This window comes from Petaurus breviceps, unplaced genomic scaffold (genome assembly GCF_028583685.1).
Source record: "Petaurus breviceps papuanus isolate PSGF00001 unplaced genomic scaffold, PetGlider_PUasm1.0 98, whole genome shotgun sequence".
Lineage (NCBI taxonomy): Eukaryota > Metazoa > Chordata > Mammalia > Diprotodontia > Petauridae > Petaurus > Petaurus breviceps.
Window position 1 is genome coordinate 1,511,047 of NW_027187460.1, and position 20,409 is coordinate 1,531,455.

General features: G+C 45.0%; 1 protein-coding gene across 2 annotated transcripts in view; it reads right to left on the reverse strand.

Moving 5' to 3' along the window:
• ADGRB1 (adhesion G protein-coupled receptor B1) overlaps positions 1-20,409 on the reverse strand; it is a 268,191-nt gene that overhangs the window by 38,079 nt on the left and 209,703 nt on the right. For both annotated transcript variants that reach the window (XM_069081351.1, XM_069081350.1), the window contains exon 24: positions 5,663-5,748. In XM_069081351.1, the coding sequence (XP_068937452.1) occupies positions 5,663-5,748 (86 nt within the window). The remainder of the gene's footprint in view (positions 1-5,662; positions 5,749-20,409) is intronic.

Below are 20,409 nucleotides of genomic sequence, written 5' to 3' on the forward strand. Positions count from 1 at the left end.
TTTAGTATTTTGTAAACTTCAAAATGCTATATCAGTATGTAGCCTTTTTTTGGGGGGGGGGGAGGCTGTGACATTCAGAATTTTTAAAAAGTAAATTTTTTAAAAAATCCTTTAAAAATGCTATCTAGATATCAGCTATAATTATTACTATTAAATATATATTTTTTGGGGGGGTACTTTTCCCTGTCTTGGAAAAGCTGAGTGAAGGAAGAGGGTGTCTGGATTGAGGCTAAGAGAATCTGGACAGCACTGAAAGGGAGAGAGGGAGAGATACTTTCTGTTTGGTCATCTTTTAGTCATGTACAACTCTGTGACCCCATTTGTGGTTTTCTTGGCAAAGATACTAGAGTGGTTTGCCATTTCCTTCTCCAGCTCACTTGACAGATGAGGAAACTGAGACAAACAGGGTGAAGTGACTTGCCCAAGGTCATATAGGTAGTAAGTGTCTGAGGCTGGATTTGAATTCAATAAGAGGAGTTTTCCTGAGTCCAGGCCTGGCATTCTATCCACTGCACCACCTAGCTGCCCAGGGAGGGATATAAACAGTGCTAAAGACACAGACACCTCTGGCCCACCTCACTTCCATCTGCTACAGTCACTACCTTCCTTCACAGCCCCACTCGGGGACCATGTCATCTAGAAGCCTTTCTTCACATTCCTCCACCTTTGGCCCCATATAAAGGTCAAAGGATTATTAGCTTCAGGATCAGAAGTGAGCAGATAAATTATCTAATCCACCCTGTTATTTTAAACAAAAGGGATTTGCACAAGGTCACACAGGTAATACATGTTAGAGTCAGGCAGTCCCTTTGCTTCAAGACCTCTAAATTGCCTTGCCTTCCCCTCTCCGCCACCAAAAAGAGGGGTAGCTTGGTGGTGCAGTGAACAGAGCACCGGCCCTGGAGTTAGGAGGACCTGAGTTCAAATTTGGCCTCAGACACTTGACACTGACTAGCTGTGTGACTTTGGGCAAGTCACTTAATCCCAACTGCCTTGTCTTCCCCCTCCAAAAAGCACAAAAAAAGAAAACATCTCTGGTTAAGGGGGACTCACCCCCTGCTGAGGCAGCCCATTCCACTTTGGGACAGATCTAATGCTTTAGGAAGTTTTTCCTGACACTGAGCCTTGATGTATTTATCTACCATTTCTTGTTCTTGCTCCTCATTACTCTTAGTTCTTCCCCCCCCTCAGGGCTCAGCATAACACATAAATAACTGTTAAAATTCTCAGCTTTTTCAACGTATTCCCCGTGGCATGAAGTCAAAGACCTTCAGCATCCCGTTGCCTACTTTTTGGCTTGACTCACCAATGGCCTTTCTAAAATGTGGCACTCAGAAACGAATATATAACTCCAGAAAACTCCACATGATCAGATTCTATTTCTTGCCGCCATATCCTACTCTTGCCTCATTTTGAGCCTGTGGTCCTTTAAAACCCCCTGATCTTTTTCAGACAAAAAGATCAACTTCAGTTAACAATCTTATGCCTTGAACCCAAGAATAAGCTCTTGCATTTGTCCTTATTAATTTCTGTTTCTTAGACTCAGGACTATATTCCAGCATGTGAAGATTTTTTTTTTTGCCTTTTTTGGAGGGCATTTGGGGATAAGTAACTTGCCCAAGGTTACACGGCTAGTTTTTTTGTGTTAAGTGTCTGAGGCCAGAACCGAACTCAGGTCCTTCCGATTCCAGGGCCGGCGCCTTACTCACTTCGCCACCTAACCATCCCAGCATGTGAAGATTTGTTTTGATTCCTGACTCCATCTAGAATCTGGGCTGTTGTTCCCAGCTTTGTGTCGCTTGCAAGCATGATCTCTTACTCAAATAATTAATTCTTTTAAAGGTTAAGTGGTAGAGATCCCAAGAGACCAACCTTTTTTGTACTGAACCATGAATGGCCCCCTAAGTCACTGGACGTCCAATCAGGTCTGAATCCAATTAACCGAACTATCACCTAGACCACACATCTTCACGCTTTCTAAAAGAGTAGCATGTCATTTTTTATTAAATACTTTGCTAAAATCTGAGTAAGTGTTATACACAGCATTTCCTGGATCTGCCAAATCCTTTGATCTAATTTCAAAAAAAAAAAAAAAAGGTTAGTGTAGCAAAACCCGCTCTTGGTAATTTTCCTAAAGTATACACCCAACCATGTCAATCACCTGTTTAATAAACTCCCTATTACCTCTAGGGTCAAATGTAAACTCCTTTATTTGGCATTTAACGTGCTTTACAAACTGGCTCCAACTTACCTTTCGTGTGTGTGTGTGTGTGTACAGTTAATGGAATATATGATCTTCCCCATCCATTAACAGGCTTATGTGACCATGTGTCCCCCCTTCCCTTGGAACAGGAGCCGTGTTCTCAGGTCTGAAGGTACACAGGTATTTCTTGGCTCAGTTCACAGGTACGAGACATTCTGAGTCACATAGAGCCCAAACAGACTTTTATATTGCCTTTGAGGAGAAGCTTGCTTATGGGGAAGCCTGTTTGCATGTACATATGTATATATGCATATGTATATATGTATGTGTATATATGCATATAGATCTGTGCACATGTCCAAATAGGTGTATATATAATAAATCTTTCTAGCCCTGCTTGGATGTATACACATGTATATAGAGAGTATATATGTGTGTGTATCTATCTATAGATACACACACATACATATGCTGCTGTCCTGTCTAGCCAACCTGACCTTGCAGCTCCTCCCACGTGACATCCCCTCTTCTGTCCCTTTTGTAGACATTGTCCCTGAAGCCTGGAATGTTCTCCTCAGGCCTTTTAGAATCTCTACTTTCCTTCAGATTTTGGTTCAAGTACCACATTCTACCTGAGGCCTTTCCTGATTCCCCCAGATGGTGCCTCCAGACTCCCCTCCATTGTATTTACTTTGAATGTAATTATATGTATATGCATCTACCCCCATTAGAACATGAACTCCTTGAGAGGATAGCTTCATTTTTGTATTTATAACCTGGAATAGACCTGTCGTGATGACTCAGAAACTTTTTTAAAACCTACCTGGGATTCTGCCAATATAGAGAGCACCCACTGAGAAACTTCCTCTACCAATACAGATATTCCCCTTCTTGGTGACTAATAAGTTTCCTGTGATGTTGAGAGGTTAGGGGACTCACCCAAGGCCACCCAGTCAGTATGTGGCCACAGTGAGATGTAAACACAGGTTTTCCTGACTCCAACAGCAGCTCTTCATCCACTATACTGGAACATGGCAGGTGCTTAAAAAAGGCATGTTGATTGACTGACTGATTGATACAGTCAGGGTGATTCTTTATGATCACTGCTACCTTTTCTAGAAGTTCACTAACTATCCCTTCACTAACATGTTCTAGAATTCTGCCAAGAATCTGAGTCCATTTCACTGTCCCATGGGCTTCAGAGGTCATTCTCTTCCCTCTTAAATTGAAAATCAGGCTAACATTTGCCTTTCTTAGTCTTGAAGTATTTTCCACAACCTTTTACCCATTACTGAGCTCACGCTCAGATCTTCTGATACCCTGCCCAGCCTTCTTTCCCCTCTACCATTTGATCTCCTCCTCTTCAGATTTCTTATAACACATCATTACCTGGACCTCACCTTTGTACTTATCTCCCTCTTCCTTGCACTGTGGTTTATCAGAATCACTCCTTCTATTAGGTTATAGCTCATAGACAGCAAAGGCTGGGGCCCACTCAGCTGCCTCTCTTCTGCTTGTGAGCAAAGGGAATTGGGGAGAGTAAATGCTTAACAATGTTTGTGGCATTGGATTGAATTGGAAAGAGTGAGGAGGAAGACCCTGAGCTCAGGGAGCCTTTTGTGCTGGTGGGTCTTTGGGTACTTCCATGGCACCTGTCTCAGGTTGGCTGTTAGCATCAAATGACATAATCTAGTATATGTAAAGTCCTTTGCAAACTTTAAAGTGCTATTTGTGTGTACATATGTGCATATGGGTGTATATATACATGCATGCATGTATATATATGTATATGGGTATATATACATGCATGCATGTGCATGTGTATATGTGTGCATGTGTATATACATATAGAAATGTATGTCTTAGCTATTATCACTGTTACTGTGTATCCATGTGTGTATGTATGTGTGTACATAACTATGAATGAGGATCAGGATGGGAGATGGCAGTGACACTGTGGCTTCCCCCCTGAGGGGATTCCCAGACCCTTCCATCCTAGTCACTGGCACCCCTCCTATGTAGGGTCATTCAGGACAGCTCTGGGACTAGGATGAGCAAAGAAGTGAGAAGTGAGGGTTAAGAATCAAAGGCCAAAGGTCAGTGGCAGAGAGCAAGGTGCTGGGGGACATGGGGCTGAGGGCCCAAGACTGGGGATTAAAGGCTGAGAGCTGAGGGCAGAGAGCTAAGGAATTAGTGCTGAGAATTGAGAGCTCGGGGAAGGGGGAAGGGACAGGGGTCAGATAGCTGAAAACCAAGGGTCAAAAGCTAGAAGCAGAGGGGTGGGGGGGTACTAATGGCTAAAGGCAAAGGACTAAGTTTGAGTGAGTGGACCACCTGATTGTGGGGCTATGGAAGTGGGAGTGTGCTGCCCACTGCTTGGGGGAAGGCAGGGAAAGAGGAGTGAGGAGAAGAGAGGAAAAGGGACAGAGAAAAGGGAAGAGCATTTGGGGAAGGGAGGGGTAGGCACCGGGTGGCAAACCTCCTAACAGGCAGAATGCTAAAAACCTTCCTGGACAGACAGACAGACGGACACACACAGAGAAACAGAGTGGCTCCAATAAACAGAGATGGGGTTGGGGAGCTTGAGGGCTGGAGGGCAAAGGGGGCAAATTTCAACAACAAAATGGGATCCATAAGCAACCAGCCCTTCCCTTCCCAGGAGAGTCTAGATTTTTTGTGTTCCTTATACCAGCAAGAAAGAAAGGACTCTTTCCTGGGCCACCATGGGACTCTCTGTGTGACCTCAGACAAGTCTCTAGCTCTCTCTAGGCCTCCTTCTCCAACTTCATAAAGTAGGAGACAAAAATCCTACCACCCAGGCTTGCCCTGAGGGTAAAGGGAAGAGAGTGGCTTTGGAAATGATATGACCTATCCAAGTACATACAGCCCTTGATAAGGTATTATCATAGAAAAATGGAGCTATGAGGAACCTAGAAGATTCTAAACCAGCCCCCCTAATTTTACAGACAGGGAAGCTAAGGACTAGAGAAAAAAGACTTGTCCAAGGTCTCCTACAAAGTAAATCTTGTCAGAGCAGGGACACAAACCAGGTCTCCTGACTTCAGGTCCACCATGGCACCAAACAAGCCAAATCGACTCAAGCCACCCAATAGCTCTCCTGGGCACATATTAAGTGTTTCCTAAACCCCTGCTGATGGGTTGAGGAAACAAGAATGGGAAATAGGGCCCCAGGGAGCCCAGCTCAGCTTTGCCTAGCCATCCCCTGTGCCCACATTTCCCCACGCAGGGGAGGTGCCCAGCTGGGTCTCTTCTCCATCCCCCCCTCTTCCCACCCGATGGTCTGCCTCTGGCTTGGGATCCCATCTTGCTGCTTGGTTATGAATCAAAATTGTCTTCAGGAACTTGGAGGGCTTTTTTCTTTTGGGGGGTTTCAATGTTTCAAAACAAAACAAGACACTTTTTTTTCATCTTCTCAGAGGAAAGAATGAGGCCGCCTACCCTGCCCGTTCCTTCAGCTTTTTATCTGTGATCCCGTCTTTGGACACAAGTTTGTTAAAAACCAAGATCCCGATGACCATGTTCACCTGTTGGCACAGAAAATGAGAGACAAGTTGGCAGGGCCCGAGGGGGCTGGCAGGAACAGCAGCTCACTTGCTTGCTCCCTCCCTGGGGGTTACAGCCTCTGCAGGGGTAGGGGGGAAAATGGTGTCAGGCCCCATCTATCTGTGGGGGCTTTCTTTCTGCTTTGCTCCTCAGCCTGAGACCTCAAGGCCATCTACCAACTGGACCTGGCAAGGCATGAGCAGGAGAATGCCGACTGGGTTGGAGACACAGAACTGCTCCCTAAGGCTCCATCCCTTAAACCCTGGCTGGCCACACATTTCAAGTGTGAGGGGCAGAGGGGTCCCTAGGAACCATAAGTGGACCCAGAACATTCCTAGGGAGTGGGAAAAACATGTGGCTCTCCTAGAGGGTTGGGGAGTTCCTGAGAAGATAAGATACTGGCATCCCTATGGGGTGTAAAGGGCCTATGGCATCCCTAGGGGAAAGGGAAGAAGGTCCAGCAACTCAGACCTAGCCATCCTCAGATGTTAACTGAGTAGTTAATAGGCAGCAAGTCCAATCTCCCAAACTGGAGTTGAGGAGGCTAGAGTATTCCTGAAGAAGCATTGAGGGACTGAGGCTTCCTATGGGAAAGGAGGGGCCTATTAAAAACAAAAACAAAAATGGACCCAGAACATTCCAAGATGCTCAAACTCTCCTAAGGGGATCCTGGACTTGTAAGGATGGGCCGTCCCTCACACCTCCATGAAATGTCTGGGCCCCTGCACTTGTTAGGTTCTAGAACAGGGGTGGGGAAGCTGCGGCCTTAAAGCCACGTGTGGACTTCCACACAATTGGATTCATTCAAAAGGCCCCGCTTAAGGACCTACAAGGTCACATGTGGCCTTAAGGCCACAGCTTCCCCACCCCTGTTCTAGTACCTAACAAGTGTAGGAGCCCAGACATTTCATGGAGGTGTGAGGGACGGCCCATCCTTACAGGTCCAGGGTCCGCTTAGGAGAATTTGAGCATTTTGGAATGTTCTAGGGGGTAGGGATGGTGAGAGGCTGGAGCATCCCCATGAGGCACAAGGGGTCTGAGATATCCTAATCAACCTGGGGTCTGTGAATTTATTTTTGTTGATATTTTGATAACAGTTTCAATATAATTGATTTCTTCTATAATCCTATGTATTTTATTGTATACACTTAAAAGTATTTTCTGAGAAGGGGTCCATGGGCTTCACCAGACCACCAAGGGGTTTATCACACAAAAAAAGAACCCCTGTTTTAGTGATTTCAGGGATCAATTAAATCACATAGTATACTAGAGCCACGGGTTTGCATATAACAGATACTCAGAAATTAGGCCTTACAGGGCCACCTTGGGGTGTGGGGGAAGAGATGGTACCACCTGTCTGGACACAGAGATGGAGAAGGGGCAGGCCCAGGTGCATCTTGTGACCTAGGGGAGGGGGAGAATTAAGTATGAATGAGCCTTGGGCTTCCTTAGCATCAGCTGAGGAGACCCTGTGTCCCAGAGTCACTGACCATATGGAGAGATGGTTCTAATGTTCTGTGTACCTTACAACATAACCTGGCTTTCCCCCTCATAGGAAAGAATGGGGAAGCTGATGCCTGGCCGGGGACAAGTGTGGAGAAGGGGGAGAGGGTTTCTTTTGTGACCAAGGTCAGGACTCAGTCTAGGGACAGGGAAAATAAACAGAAACCAAATGATGAGACCCCAGAGGACTTGACTATAGTCTCATAAGCTCTGTGACCCAGTAACTGAAGGGGTATAAATGGGGTTTTGAAGGGCACATGGTGGGATGACAGGTCTCTTTTCACTGCAACCAGGGACCCTTGGAGACCCCACCTCATGGATGCCAGGGTTATTCTGAGCTCCAATTCTACTATTAACCAGATGTATAATGAGGAGATGTGATAACTCCCATTTTCTCTAGTACTTAACAAAGCATCTTACTACTCACAATAACCCTGTGAGGTGTAGAATGCAATGAATAGTATCCCCATTTGATTGACGAGAAGACTAAGGCTCACAGGGAAGTGAGTTATCTAGGGTCATGCAGCTAGTGAGTGGCAGAAGTGGGATCTGAACTCAGGTCTTGTGACTCCAAGTCTGGTCCTGTTCCCACAACATCCACGACGCTCCTTTTCTGGCACAAAGAGTAAGTCAGTTTCATTTCTTTGGACCTCAGTTTCCTCATCTGTAAAATGTGGAGAGTCTCTGATGGCTTCTAATCCTTCTAGGGAAATCTGTAAGATGAGTGCTTTGATGTGACATTGGTTTAGGAACCAGTACCAATATTGGGGTTACATGGGGCACCTCATCCTTTCACTCAGTCCTCCCTTGATCCTCCCAGCAGACCTGTGATGTAGATAAGGTGGGTCAGGTATTATTCTCTTCAATTCAAAGGTGAGGAAACTGAGGCCTACAGAGGGGAAGGGGCTGTCCAAGGTCACAAAGTCCATGGAGGAGTAGGAACGTGAATCCAGGACTCCTGAATTCTACTTCCTACACTCATCTTCAAAAGATTGGGCTTGATATAGAGCAAATGAAAAATCCTTTGCTATTCTCCAGTAAAGGCCACCTCCCCAATTAGGGGACTTGGGAAACAATCTCTAAGCTCCCATTCAACTACCCTGGGGATGGAGGCAAAAGACACCCCAGCAGTCACCCAAGAAATCTAAGTGGACCCCATACTAAGAAAACAAAAGATACGGATTCCTCCACTTGCCAACCAGACACAGTTATAGGGCGATTATTCACCTTACAAAAACATTTCTTCCTTTCACAAGGGCTCATTTCCCCCCTTGCAAAGAAGGGTATGTTTATGGCAGATATATTCCTTGACAGGAAGTCTGGAAGGGTTGGGGATTAAGGAGATTTAAGCTAACATGTGTGGAGCCCTCACTCTGGGACCAGCCCTCAAGAGATAATGACAAACCTCGTCAGGAATAATGGGGGGGAAGGCTCTAACCTCTCAGTTAAGATTTCACACTATTGCCCTTCACATGTTCTTTTTGCAATCAAGATGAATTAATCTGTCCCTCTCACCCTCTCTGGGGCTCTTTGACTCTTGCCCTGCCTCAGGGCTGGGAGGGCCATTCATCCTGTCCCAATTTCTTTCTGTGGAATCCTTCTCTCTTCTTTCATGGACTAGCCCCAGTAACACCTCCTTCATAAGCTTTTCCTGAGTTCTCTCTTCTTCCACTTAAAAGGATCCCTCCTAAGTAGAAGGCAGCATGGTACAGTGCTCTGAAGTCTGAAGACCTGGGTTTGAATCCTATTGCCACCAAATCCTACCTGTGTGACCTTGGGCAAGTCACCCTCCCTGTGACTTGTTTTCCTTATCAACCAAAGAAAAGGGGGGCAGTTGTGCTGAATGGATGGGGCAGTGGAGAAACTGGCCTCTGTCTACACAAATTCAGATGACATGTGTTCTTTGTCATCACAACTGCCATGTAAAGTGAGGCATACATGTAGGGAAAGAAATGGGAGGGAATAAGCATCTATATAGCACCTGCTGTGTGCCAGGCACTGTTAAATGATTTACAAATATTTCATTTGATCTTCATAACAACCCTGGGATGTAGGTGCTATTATAATCAACATTTTACAGATGAGGAATCTGAGGCACTCAGGGTCCAGAGTCCACTACTCCACTAGGTAGGGTCTGAGGCAGGATTTGAACTTGGGTCCTATCCACTGTACTGCCAGCTAGCTCTGCCTAAGCTAACTAATAATACTGCTAGCTGGCATTTGTATCATGCTTTAAGGTTTACAAAGCACTTCCCAAATACTATCTTGTTCGATCCTCACAACAGTCCTGGGTAATGGGTGCTGTTATCACCCCCATTTTACAGATTAGGAAACTGAGGCAAATGGGGTAAAGTCATTTGTTCAGTCAAAAAGCTAGTAATTGTCTGAGGGAGGATTTGAACTCAGGGCTTCCTGACTCCAGGTCTAATGCCCTATCCACTGAGCTAAATTATGAGCAGCCCTCTTATCTGTTCTCTGGAGCCTCATATCAGAGCTAAGCTCTAGGCCTGGCACATGGGGACCTCAACATTGAGGGAACTGAGATTCCAGAGTTTGAATGACTTGCCCAGCCAGGTCTGTGGGGACAAGGTCAGTGAATTTTCTACTGATTCAGTGAATCCTCAATGCCTGTTGTGAACTCCCTCCAAGCTCCACTTCTGCCCGGATGTTGGCAGCACAGGTAAATGGAAACCAATGACTGATGATGAATGAGGTGGATGTTGCAACCCTGGAAAAACCTCCAGCCCATGGAGGATGAGGCGCTCACCTAAGTGAGGGCTTTGTTACCACTGTCACTGAATGGTGGTCTTAGGAGCACAGGATCTGAAGAAGGATAGGGCCTAAGAACCCTAAGGAAACAGGGCAACTCCCTCATTTAACAGTAAGGGAAACTGATGTCCAATCACTAAGTCAGAGTAACAGAAGTGGGATTAAACCCCAAATATGACTCCAAATCTAGGCTCTCCTCTACCCTACCACACTTTCTCAGCACTAGGATTGGAAGAAATTTACAGGTAATTTAATTCAGTCCCCTATGTCTAATCTGAGATCACAGAAGGTAGGATGAAAGGATGGAAAGAATGGAGAGAACACTAGATGTGGAGTCATAAAGACCTGGGTTTGAATGCTGCCTCAGACAAACAGTAGCTATGTAACTCTGGTCAAATTGCTTAACCTTGAAGCACCTCTGAAATGGGCATCATAATAGCATCTGAGAGGCAAAAGTCAGCCCAGACTTGGAAGTCTCTAATACATACTGGCCTTGTGACCCCAGAAAAGTTACTTAACCCTTGTCTGCCTCAGTTTCCTCAACTACAAAATGGGAATAATAATAGCTCCTACTTGGCAAGGCTGTTATTAGGATCAAACGAGATAATATTTATAAAGAGCATTTAGCACAGTGTCTGGTACACAGCAGGCACTATCTAAATGTCTATTCCCACTGTCCTTCCCTTCCCCTACTCCAATGAAATCAAAGATCCTTCTTCACCGCCCCCCTCAAAAAAAGGCCCCTTGACACAGACATGTCATGAGAAATGATTCACAAATCAGGAATGTCAGCCATCATCACTGGGCGCAAGCGCCTCAGAATTCGTGTTAAAGACCCTCTCTCAGCACTGATTCTGATATGTACCCTCACTGTTGGGCATTTCTTTGTGGCATCTAGTCCGTCACGCCTGACTTCTCCATACCCTTCCTCATGCACACTGGGTTATGGCTCCATCTGTCCTTTTTCTTCTGTCCTCCAGTAATCAAGGCATCCAAGTGTCCAAGAGCACTGGGCCTGGAGTCAGGAAGACCTGAGATCAAATCTGGCCTCAGACACTTATCAGCTGTGTGATTCTGGGAAAACCATTGAACCTTTCTGTGCCTCAGCATCCTCACCTGTGAAATGGGGACAATAATCCCATTTCCCTCCCAGGGTTGGTTAGCTGATCAAATGAGATAATATTTGTAAAGTGCTCTGCCAACCTTAAGGCTCTACAGAAACACTAGCTATGATGATTATTATGGGGAATGATGGATTGCCAGCCTGGCATCTTCCTTATACGCTGGTCATTTTGTCCCTCCTGCATCTTCAATGGTCTCTTAGAGGTGACAGACTAAACATGTAGAATTTTGTTGTCATTCAGTCGTGCCTGACTCTCTCCAACCTCATTTGGGGTTTTCTTGGCAGAGACACTGGAGTGGTTTGCCATTTCCTTCTCCAGCTCATTTTATAGATGAGGAAACTGAGGCAAACAGTGTTAAGTGACTTGCCCAGGGTCATATATCTACTAAATGTCTGAGATTCAATTTGAACTCATGAAGAGGAGTCTTCCTGACTCCAGGCCCAGCACTCTATCTACTGCAGAATAAGACCCACAGTTTTGGACATAGCCCCTCCCTAGGGGAATAGGAGGTAGGAGGGTGATAAAAATAAATGCTTGTTAATTGAAAATAATCAATTAAAAATATGACCTAACAGGCTCACAGCTTTAGAGCTGGTAGGAACCTCAGAGGTCATCTACTCCAAACACTTTATGTCAGTGATGAAGAAACTGGGGCCCGGAGAGGGTGTGACTTTGCCCAGGGTCACAAAGGCAGAAGGTGTCAGAGACAGAATTTGAACCCAGGCCCTCTGATTCTAAATCCAGCACATTCTACACTCTAGCCTTCCTCACAGGCCACATTTCCCCAGTGGATTGTCCTTTCACTTGACCTTCTCTAAATGCTTCCTGCCATTCTGGGAAAGAGGATAGAAGGTTCCATCATGGCTCCTTCTGATAGGTCCATGTTGTCCCAAGGCTACCTGATGGCTGGGAACTAAGCCCCTGAGCTCTCTCGAGGTTCTGTTGCACCAGAAATAAAGGATTCTAGAGTTTTTCAGGGTTCTCTGCTTCTGTGTTTTTGTGTTGCTATAAATGTATGGCTCTGTGGACCTATGGTCCTGGGAGCCTATGATTTCTTTTCTCTGTTCCATAATTCTATGATTCTATTACTCTGTGGCCCTGTGTTCCGGATGCTTAGTCTGGCTTCTAGCCATAGGCACTCAGTCAATGTTAGGGAACCTGTTCAGTATCTGACAAGGGAGAGAATCAGGAAAGAGGTGTCATCTCCAAGGTCACTGTAAATCTCTGGAGTGACAGAGACCCAGGAACATGATCCCCGACCAATGCAGCAGTCCTTTCAGGCCTGACCTATACAGAGCACTTCTTCCTCCTGGCCTCATTTCCATTCCCTGCTCTCTCTCTCTCTCTCTGTATCTGTCTTCTCTCTCATTATCTCTGTCTCTTTCATTCTCTCTCCCTTCTCTATCTTTCTCTGTCTCTCTCATTTTTTCTCTCTCTACCTCTGTCTGTCTCTCTTATTCTCTCTGTCTCTTTCATACTCTCGTCTGTCTCTGTCTCTCCCATTTTCTCTGTATCTCTCTCATTCTCTCCCCCTTCTCTATCTTTCTCTGTCTCTTTCATTCTCTCTCCCTTCTCTATCTTTCTCATCTTTCTCTGCCTCTCATTTTTTCTCTCTCTTTCTGTGTCTCTCTGTATCTTTCTCTCTCATTCTCTCTGTCTTTCATTCTCTATCTTTCTCTGTCTCTCTCATTTTCTCTCTCTCTTTTTGTGTCTCTCTGTATCTCTGTCTGTCTCTCTTATTCTCTCTGTCTCTTTCATACTCCCGTCTCTCTGTCTGTCTCTGTCTCTTTTTCTCTGTATCTCTGTCTCTCATTTTCTCTTTATCTCTCCCATTCTCTCTCCCTTCTCTCTCTCTGAATCTCTCTTTCATTCTCTCTCTCTGTGTATCTGTCTCATTCTCTCTGTCTCTTTAATTCTCTCTCTCTCTCTCTCTGTCTCTGTTGCTCTGTCTGTCTCTCTCATTCTCTCTCCCTGTGCTCTCTCTCTCTCTCTCTTTCTCTCCTGATCCCTCACGCCTCCACCCCTTTGCCCTCCCTTTCCGAGGCTGGCACTGAATGCATGGATAGAACTTTGTCAAAGGGAAGTAAAAATAACTCCCCTGGGGCAGGGCTCCCAAGAAAGTGCTCCAGAGCCCAGGATGCCTGATGTATAAAGTACAGGTTTGCCATTAATATGCATGGCACACTCTTTCAATTTTCCTTCAGTGCCTTCGAGGAATGAAGGTGATGGGATGAGATGAAATCTAAGAAAAAAAAAGGCATTTGGAGCTAGGGTAGAGACTCAAGGAGATTAGACCCAAGGTCTAATTGATCTCCATCCTAGAATCTCAGCATTGGAAAGACTACTAGAGCTTATCTGCCCTCTCACCCCCCACCCCCACCCCAATTCTTACCCAATACAAGAAAACTCTCTAGAATCTTTGAATAAATATTAAAGCTGGAAAGGACCTTGGAGGCTAGAGTCTAATCCCTTCACTTTGTAAATGGAGAAACAGAGTCCCAGAGGATTAATTGATTTACTCATGTCCTACAACTAGAGAGTAGCAGACCTAGACTTGAAACCACCACAAGATGCTACATCTCACCCAGGATCTGTTTGGATACCTCCGGGAATGAGGAACTCATCACCTCATGAGCAAGAATTATTCCTTGTTAGGTGGCTATTATTGTTAAGAAATGCCAAGCTGATCTCTACTTCAGGGATAGAGGCGATGTTTTGTGGTATTCTGGACTTCCAAGTCATGAAGACAGGTTCAAATCCTACCCCAGATACTTACTGGCTGTATAAGTAACCCTGAGCAAACTTCTCTGTGCCTCAGTGTCCTCCTCTGAAAAAATGAGAGAGGTTAGATCTGATGACCTCAGAAGTCCCTTCCAGCTCTAAACTGTGGCTTCATAACTTCCTCTTGTTCTCCCCCCACTGTTTCTAGTTCTTCCCCAGGGTCAAACAGGACAAATATTATCTCTAACCCTTCGGATGCCTCAAGACAGCTAGCATGTCCACTTATGCCTTATGTCTTTATGTTTTTTTCTCCAAAGTAAAACACTCTGATTTCCTTCAAACAAGTTTTTCTATGGCCTGGTCTCTGGTTCTCTCCCCAACATGGTCACCCTCTTCTGGTTTATCTAAGTTTTTTCCCCAAAATCAGGTGCCCACATCTGGGTACATTCCCCCAGATTTGGTCTGAAAAGGGCAGATAACAAGCAGACTTTTGTCTCCCTCCCTTGGGACCCTGAACCCGAGAAAGAATTCTGTCTCTGACTTTCCTCTGCTCTTCTCTCAGCAACAACTGTCCTAGGGGAGCTGGGGCACTCTGCTAAAGACCACAATCAGCATGCAAGGGTCTAGGGGGAGCTGAGGAGGAACAATGCTGTGGAAATCCAGGTGTGCTGTGATTCACTGAACATGCTCGAGACAGATGTGCAAAAAAGGAATTTCACACACTTAATGCTATTTCCTCATGTCAATCCCTTTTCCTTCTTGAGATGCTTTCTTAGATCATTGAAACAAGACTTCTTTCTCAGAGTTGGAAAGGGAGTCCTGAATTCCAAGTGTGCTTGAGTGGGATTCTTCAATCCTTGTCATTTTGTATACATCCCCTTCTCTCCTCTGCCATGGCTACCATCCCAGTACAGCCTCTCATCATCTCCTTCCTGGCCTAGTGAAATCTTCTGCTGGTAGGTCTGCCTGTCTCCACTTTCTCCCATCCCAAATCCATCTTCCACTCAGCTGCTAAAGTGATTTTCCTAAAGCACATCTCTGATCACAACTCTCCACCTCAATAAACTATGGAGGCTTTTAGAGACTTTCACAACCTGGCCCCTTTCTAACCTCTCCAGTCTTTCTATGCTTTATTGCCTTTCAAGTACCCTATAATCTTGAGACTCTGGCCTTCTTCCTCTTTCTCAAAGACAACTTTCTGACTCCCCATGACTTGCCTTTGTCCTGGCTGTCCCCCAGGCCTGGGATGCTCTCCCTCCTCATCTCCATGCCCAGCTTCCTTCAGGACAACTTAGATCCTCCCTTCGACATGTGGGCTTTCCTGGTTGTCCCAGTAGGCTGGTGCCTTCCCTCTGAGATTATTATTCATTTACACTGGAGATATCTTGTATGGACACAGTTATTGATATGTTGCGACCCCATTAAAATGAGAGCTCTTTGAGGGAAGGGGTCACGTTTTTATCTTTCTTTCTATCTCCAGTCCTTACTACAGTTATGTCCAACTTCTCATGACCCCATTTTTTTTGTCAGAGATATTGTCATTTCCTTCTCCACCTCATTTTTTTACTCAGATGAGGAAACTGAGGCAAACATAGTTAAGTGACTTACCCAAGGTCACATAGCTAGTAAGTGTCTGAGGCCGGATTTGAACTCATGATTTCTGATTTCTGATTCCAAGTCCAGTGCTCTATCCATCCCACCACTCAGCTGCCTTCCTGACACACAGTAAGTGCTGAATGAATGCTTATTGATTGACTGAACTGAACGCTTCTGTTCGAAGATCTCCAGTGACAGGGAGCTCACTACCTCTCAATATAGCCCTCGATGTATGTTTAGTTAAACTGTTCCAGTTACTAGGGAATTTCCCCTTGTGTAGAGCCAAAATCTGCTGCTCCACAAATTCTAGTCGTTGTTTAGTCAAAGGCTTTTCATACCCTAGTTTTAAATTTCACTGCCCTACCCCCTCTGTCTCCTCCTCCCCTCTCTTCCCCATCCTCTCACCACCACCAACCTCCTCACCTCACCTCACTCCAGGTCACAATGTTACCGGACCAGAAAACCAATACTTCGATGTAAACAAAAACTTGGTTGCTTAAGTCCTTAGATCCTTAAAGCCAAGGATCCTTTGGATGTGAATAATCGCCCTGGATTTGTCTGTTTTTTAAGTCTAAGGTTCTGTCAAAATAAGAAAAATTGAAATACTGGGTTTACCTAAAATGGGCCCTACCTAGATGGGGGTGGGTGGACACCGAGATGGACTTTCCCTCTGGGCCTGGATGCAGTCTCTTATCTTGTGAGTGTTGGGTCAGGGCAGGGGGACTGTGGGTGTGGAGTCAGGAGAAAAGTTAATTCATTTAGGCTGAGATAATGAAGGTGTGTCTGTCCCCCGACCAAGCTCTCTCTAGGATTTTCCTCTTTGGCATCTTGTAGAAGGTAGGATTCAGGGAGGTCTGCTGGGGACAGCCCCACCCTCGGGGAAGAGAATGTGGAAGCAAGGTAGGATAGCAACCATGGCCTGGGCTGGAAGTCAGGAGACCTGAGTCTGAGATACGGCTATGCTAGTAAGAGCTGTGCAACCTGGGGAAAGTCATCACCTATCTCGGTGCTCAGCTTCCACTCAGTCAAATGAGGGAGTCATACTATGCTCTCCAAGGCCCTGTCAGTTCTAAAATCCCATAGCATCTTCCCCCTGAGCCAGAAGTACAAGATGTGTGCAGGGGTGGGGGTTGTGGAACTCCCACATACATGGCACTTTATAATGCAAAAAGTGATTTCAAATCCACAGTCTTATTGGTTCTTTCCAAACCCCGAGAATGGGCCCCACGCTTTCCTAGCCCCCGGCCTTTGTTTGTGCTATTTTTGCCCCAGGAGAATTTTTTTTCCTTTTCTTCCTTGGTGAAAATCCCACCATCAAAAAACAAACTCCTGTGTTTGGCATTTAAAGTTCTTCACAATTTATCCCCAGAATGCTTTTCCGGCCCTATTAGACAACACCCTCCCCAGCCCCTGCCTTGATCCACTCTAGGGATCTGCCTCCTAGGCCTTCTTGCTGTCCTTCACACATGATGATCCATCTTCTATCCTCCTGCCTTTCCACAGGCTGACCCCCATGCCTGGAATACCTTCTCCTCTCACCTATGCCTCTGAGAATCCCTAACCCCCTATAAAGTTCAGTCTAAGCTCTACCTTCCACATCAGTCCTTTATCACCCCAGATGTTAGTGCCTCTCCTTCCTGAAATTGTTTTTCAGTCTTTTCAGTCGTGTCTGACTCTCTGTGACCCCATTTGGGGTTTTGGTAACAAAGATACTGGGGTGGTTTGCTACTTGCTTCTCCAGCTCCTTTGACAGATGAGGAAACTGAGGTAAATAGGGTTAAGTGACTTGCCCAGGGTCACACTAGTAAGTGTCTGAGACTAGATTTAAATTTAGGTCTTCCTGACTCCAGGCCAGCCCTCTATCCATCTAGCTGCCCCCTCCTCAAATTACTTTATATTGATTTTCTATCTATGTACATGTGTACATACAGTCTATCTCCTCAGTTAGAACGTAAAGCTAGAATGAGGACAAGAACTGCGTAATTTTCATTTGTTTCCTCAGTCCCTAGCACAGTGTAGTACTCATTAAATGTTTATTGATTAAAGGGGGTGTATACATGTGAGGGGTAGGGGAAGAGAGAAAGAGAGAGAAGGAAAAAGAGAGAGAGGAGAAAGAGAGAAAGAGAGAAAGAAGAGAGAAACATAAAGAGAAAAAATAGAAAGAAGGGGAGAAAGACAGAGACAAAGACAGAGACACAGACAAAGAGAGACAGGGACAGAGAGAGAGAGAGACTCCTTCCTCATCTCTGCCTCCCGCTTCCTGGCCTTCCTTCCAGGCTCCAGTTAAAATCTTAGCTTCTACAGAAAGCCTTTACTAATCCCCTCTTAATGCTAATGCCTTCCCTCTACTTCATCTCCAACTTACCCTGCATACATCTTGTTTGTATGTAGGCTGCTTACATGTTGTTAGATTGTGAGCTCTTTGAGAACAAGGACTGTTCTTTGCTTCCTTTTGTTTTTTTAACCTTGCTTTGGATCCCCAGTGCTTAGCATGGTGCCCAGAACACAGTAGGTACTTAATAAATGCTTCTTGACTGACTATATGTGTGTATGGGGGGGGGCACGATTTGCTTAATTTTAAGCTATCTGGTAGTGGGTTATTATGCAGCATTGGTTATAATGCAGACATCCTCAGCCCCAGGTCTCCTCACACCCCAACCATGAGGGAGGAGGCCATGTGATACTATGCTAAACTGTTTTCCAATCCTGTGGATTCCACCTCTGCAAAATCTGTCTGGTCTTTTTTTTTTTAACTTTCTATTCCCATGGACCCTGCCCTTGTACAAGCCCTAACACTTTTGGCCTTGATTTTTCTATACTTCTCTTCTCTTCTCTTCTCTTCTCTTCTCTTCTCTTCTCTTCTCTCCTCTCCTCTCCTCTCTCTCCCTCTTTCTCCCTTTCTTTCTGTCTCTATCTCTCCATCTCCCTCTTTCCCTCTCTGTCTTGTGCTTTCCTTCAATCTGTTGATTTGCTTTAGGTTTCTAGAGTAATCTACCATATGTATGTCTTGTCACTTCTTGGCTGGAAATCTTTCAGTTGGTTCCTCTTGGCTAAAATTTAGACTCCTTACTCCTCTCCTCTCCTCTCTTCTCCTCTCTTCCTCTGTCTCTCTCTCTTTCTCCCTTTCTTTCTGTCTCTATCTCTCCATCTCCCTCTTTCCCTCTCTGTCTTGTGCTTTCCTTCAATCTGTTGATTTGCTTTAGGTTTCTAGAGTAATCTACCATATGTATGTCTTGTCACTTCTTGGCTGGAAATCTTTCAGTTGGTTCCTCTTGGCTAAAATTTAGACTCCTTAGTCTGGCATTGAAGGCCCCACACTATCTGGTCATGCCCTATCTTTCCAGCCACACTGTTCTACCTCTACTCCCAATATACACTGAATCTCCTGATTCTGGGTCTTTGTTTAGCCTGTTTCCAATGCCCTCCTCTTCCATCCATTTGAATTCCTCCACATCTGTCCTTTAAAAGTCAGCTCAAATTCCACCTTTTCTAAGAGGCCTTCCTTCACCCCAAATTGCTGATAATGACCTTCCCCTTCAGATCTCCAATAGAAGTTTGTTATCATATCTCCAATACCCTTATCATATAATATTGGGCATTCGAGTTATCTATAACTCCCTGCTAGACTGAAAGCTCTGTAAGGACTGGGCTGGACTCTTCTTTCAACTTTGTATCTCCCCCTGGTGCCTTGCCCAAGGCTGGGTACATAGTAGGTGCTTACTAAATGCACAGTTATTAGAACATTTCTGAAATCGCTTGGAATGTTTTGTACTACTAATCTGGATACATTCTTTCTCGGCCTCTAGAATACAAACTCCTTAAGGGGAGGGATGGCTTCTTTTTTTGTCTTTGTATCCCTAGGATACAAAATGGGACCTGGCACATAGTAGGTGTTTAATAAAAACCTCTGAATTTAATCAAATTGAATTGGAGTCTTTGCTTCATTTGTTTGATTTATTACATTAGTTTCCCTAAAAAGAAGGGTTGCTGATTAAACCCAGAGATGTCTTAAGACTAATAAAAGGAGAAACAAGTGTATGTAGAGTGCCATAATGTATCATTTTAGTGCTTATCCTAGGCTGTGGGTTCCCTCTCAGGGTTGATCTATAGTCAAACACAGAGCAATGCTCTTGTTCTATAGAGGAAAACAGGCCCAGAGAGAAGCAGGAACTTGCCTAAAGTCAAACAATGAGTTATCAACAGAGCCAGGATTTGAACTGGGTGCGTTGGGATGCTAGGATCTTTGTTGAGACAGAGGGGATGGTGAGATAAGGATACCTTTCCCTCAACCTGGGCAAGTCACTTAACCCTGTTTGCCTCAGTTTCCTTGTCTGTAAAATGAGCTGGAAAAGGAAATGACAAACCAGTCCAGTATCTTTGCCAAGAAAACCCCAAATGGTGTCACAAAGAGTTGGACAGGACTAAAAAATGACTGAAAGGGGGATGGAGGAATTTAGAAAAAAATTCTATGTAATCAGAGACTTATAATGGGGAGGTTCCTATTTTACACTGGAAGAAACTGAGGCCCATATGATAAAAGAAATAGTAAACGTAGCCATTATCAGTAGCAGCACACTGCATGACCTCTCAGCCCCCTCCTCTAGTCTCCTTCACAGTGGAGCTGAGCCCCTGGGGCCAGACGTGTATCCAGATAAATTAGACATGGGAAGCCCTGGATGAAAGCCTATTAAACTGAATTGCTGTGTGCAAATGACAAATGGTTTTTATCTATTCATTAAACCAGGGCCTGTACTTGGCAATATTTTGTTACGGAGATTTCAACCCTTAGACTGTTTAGGTGGGGATGGTTCCTTAGAGACTGTATAGCCCAGCCAGTCAGGTGAAGAAATTGAAACTGGGGGAGTGGCTTATGCAAGGTTATGGAAGGATTGAGGCAAATTCCATATTGTCCAGGGCTGGATTGGGCCT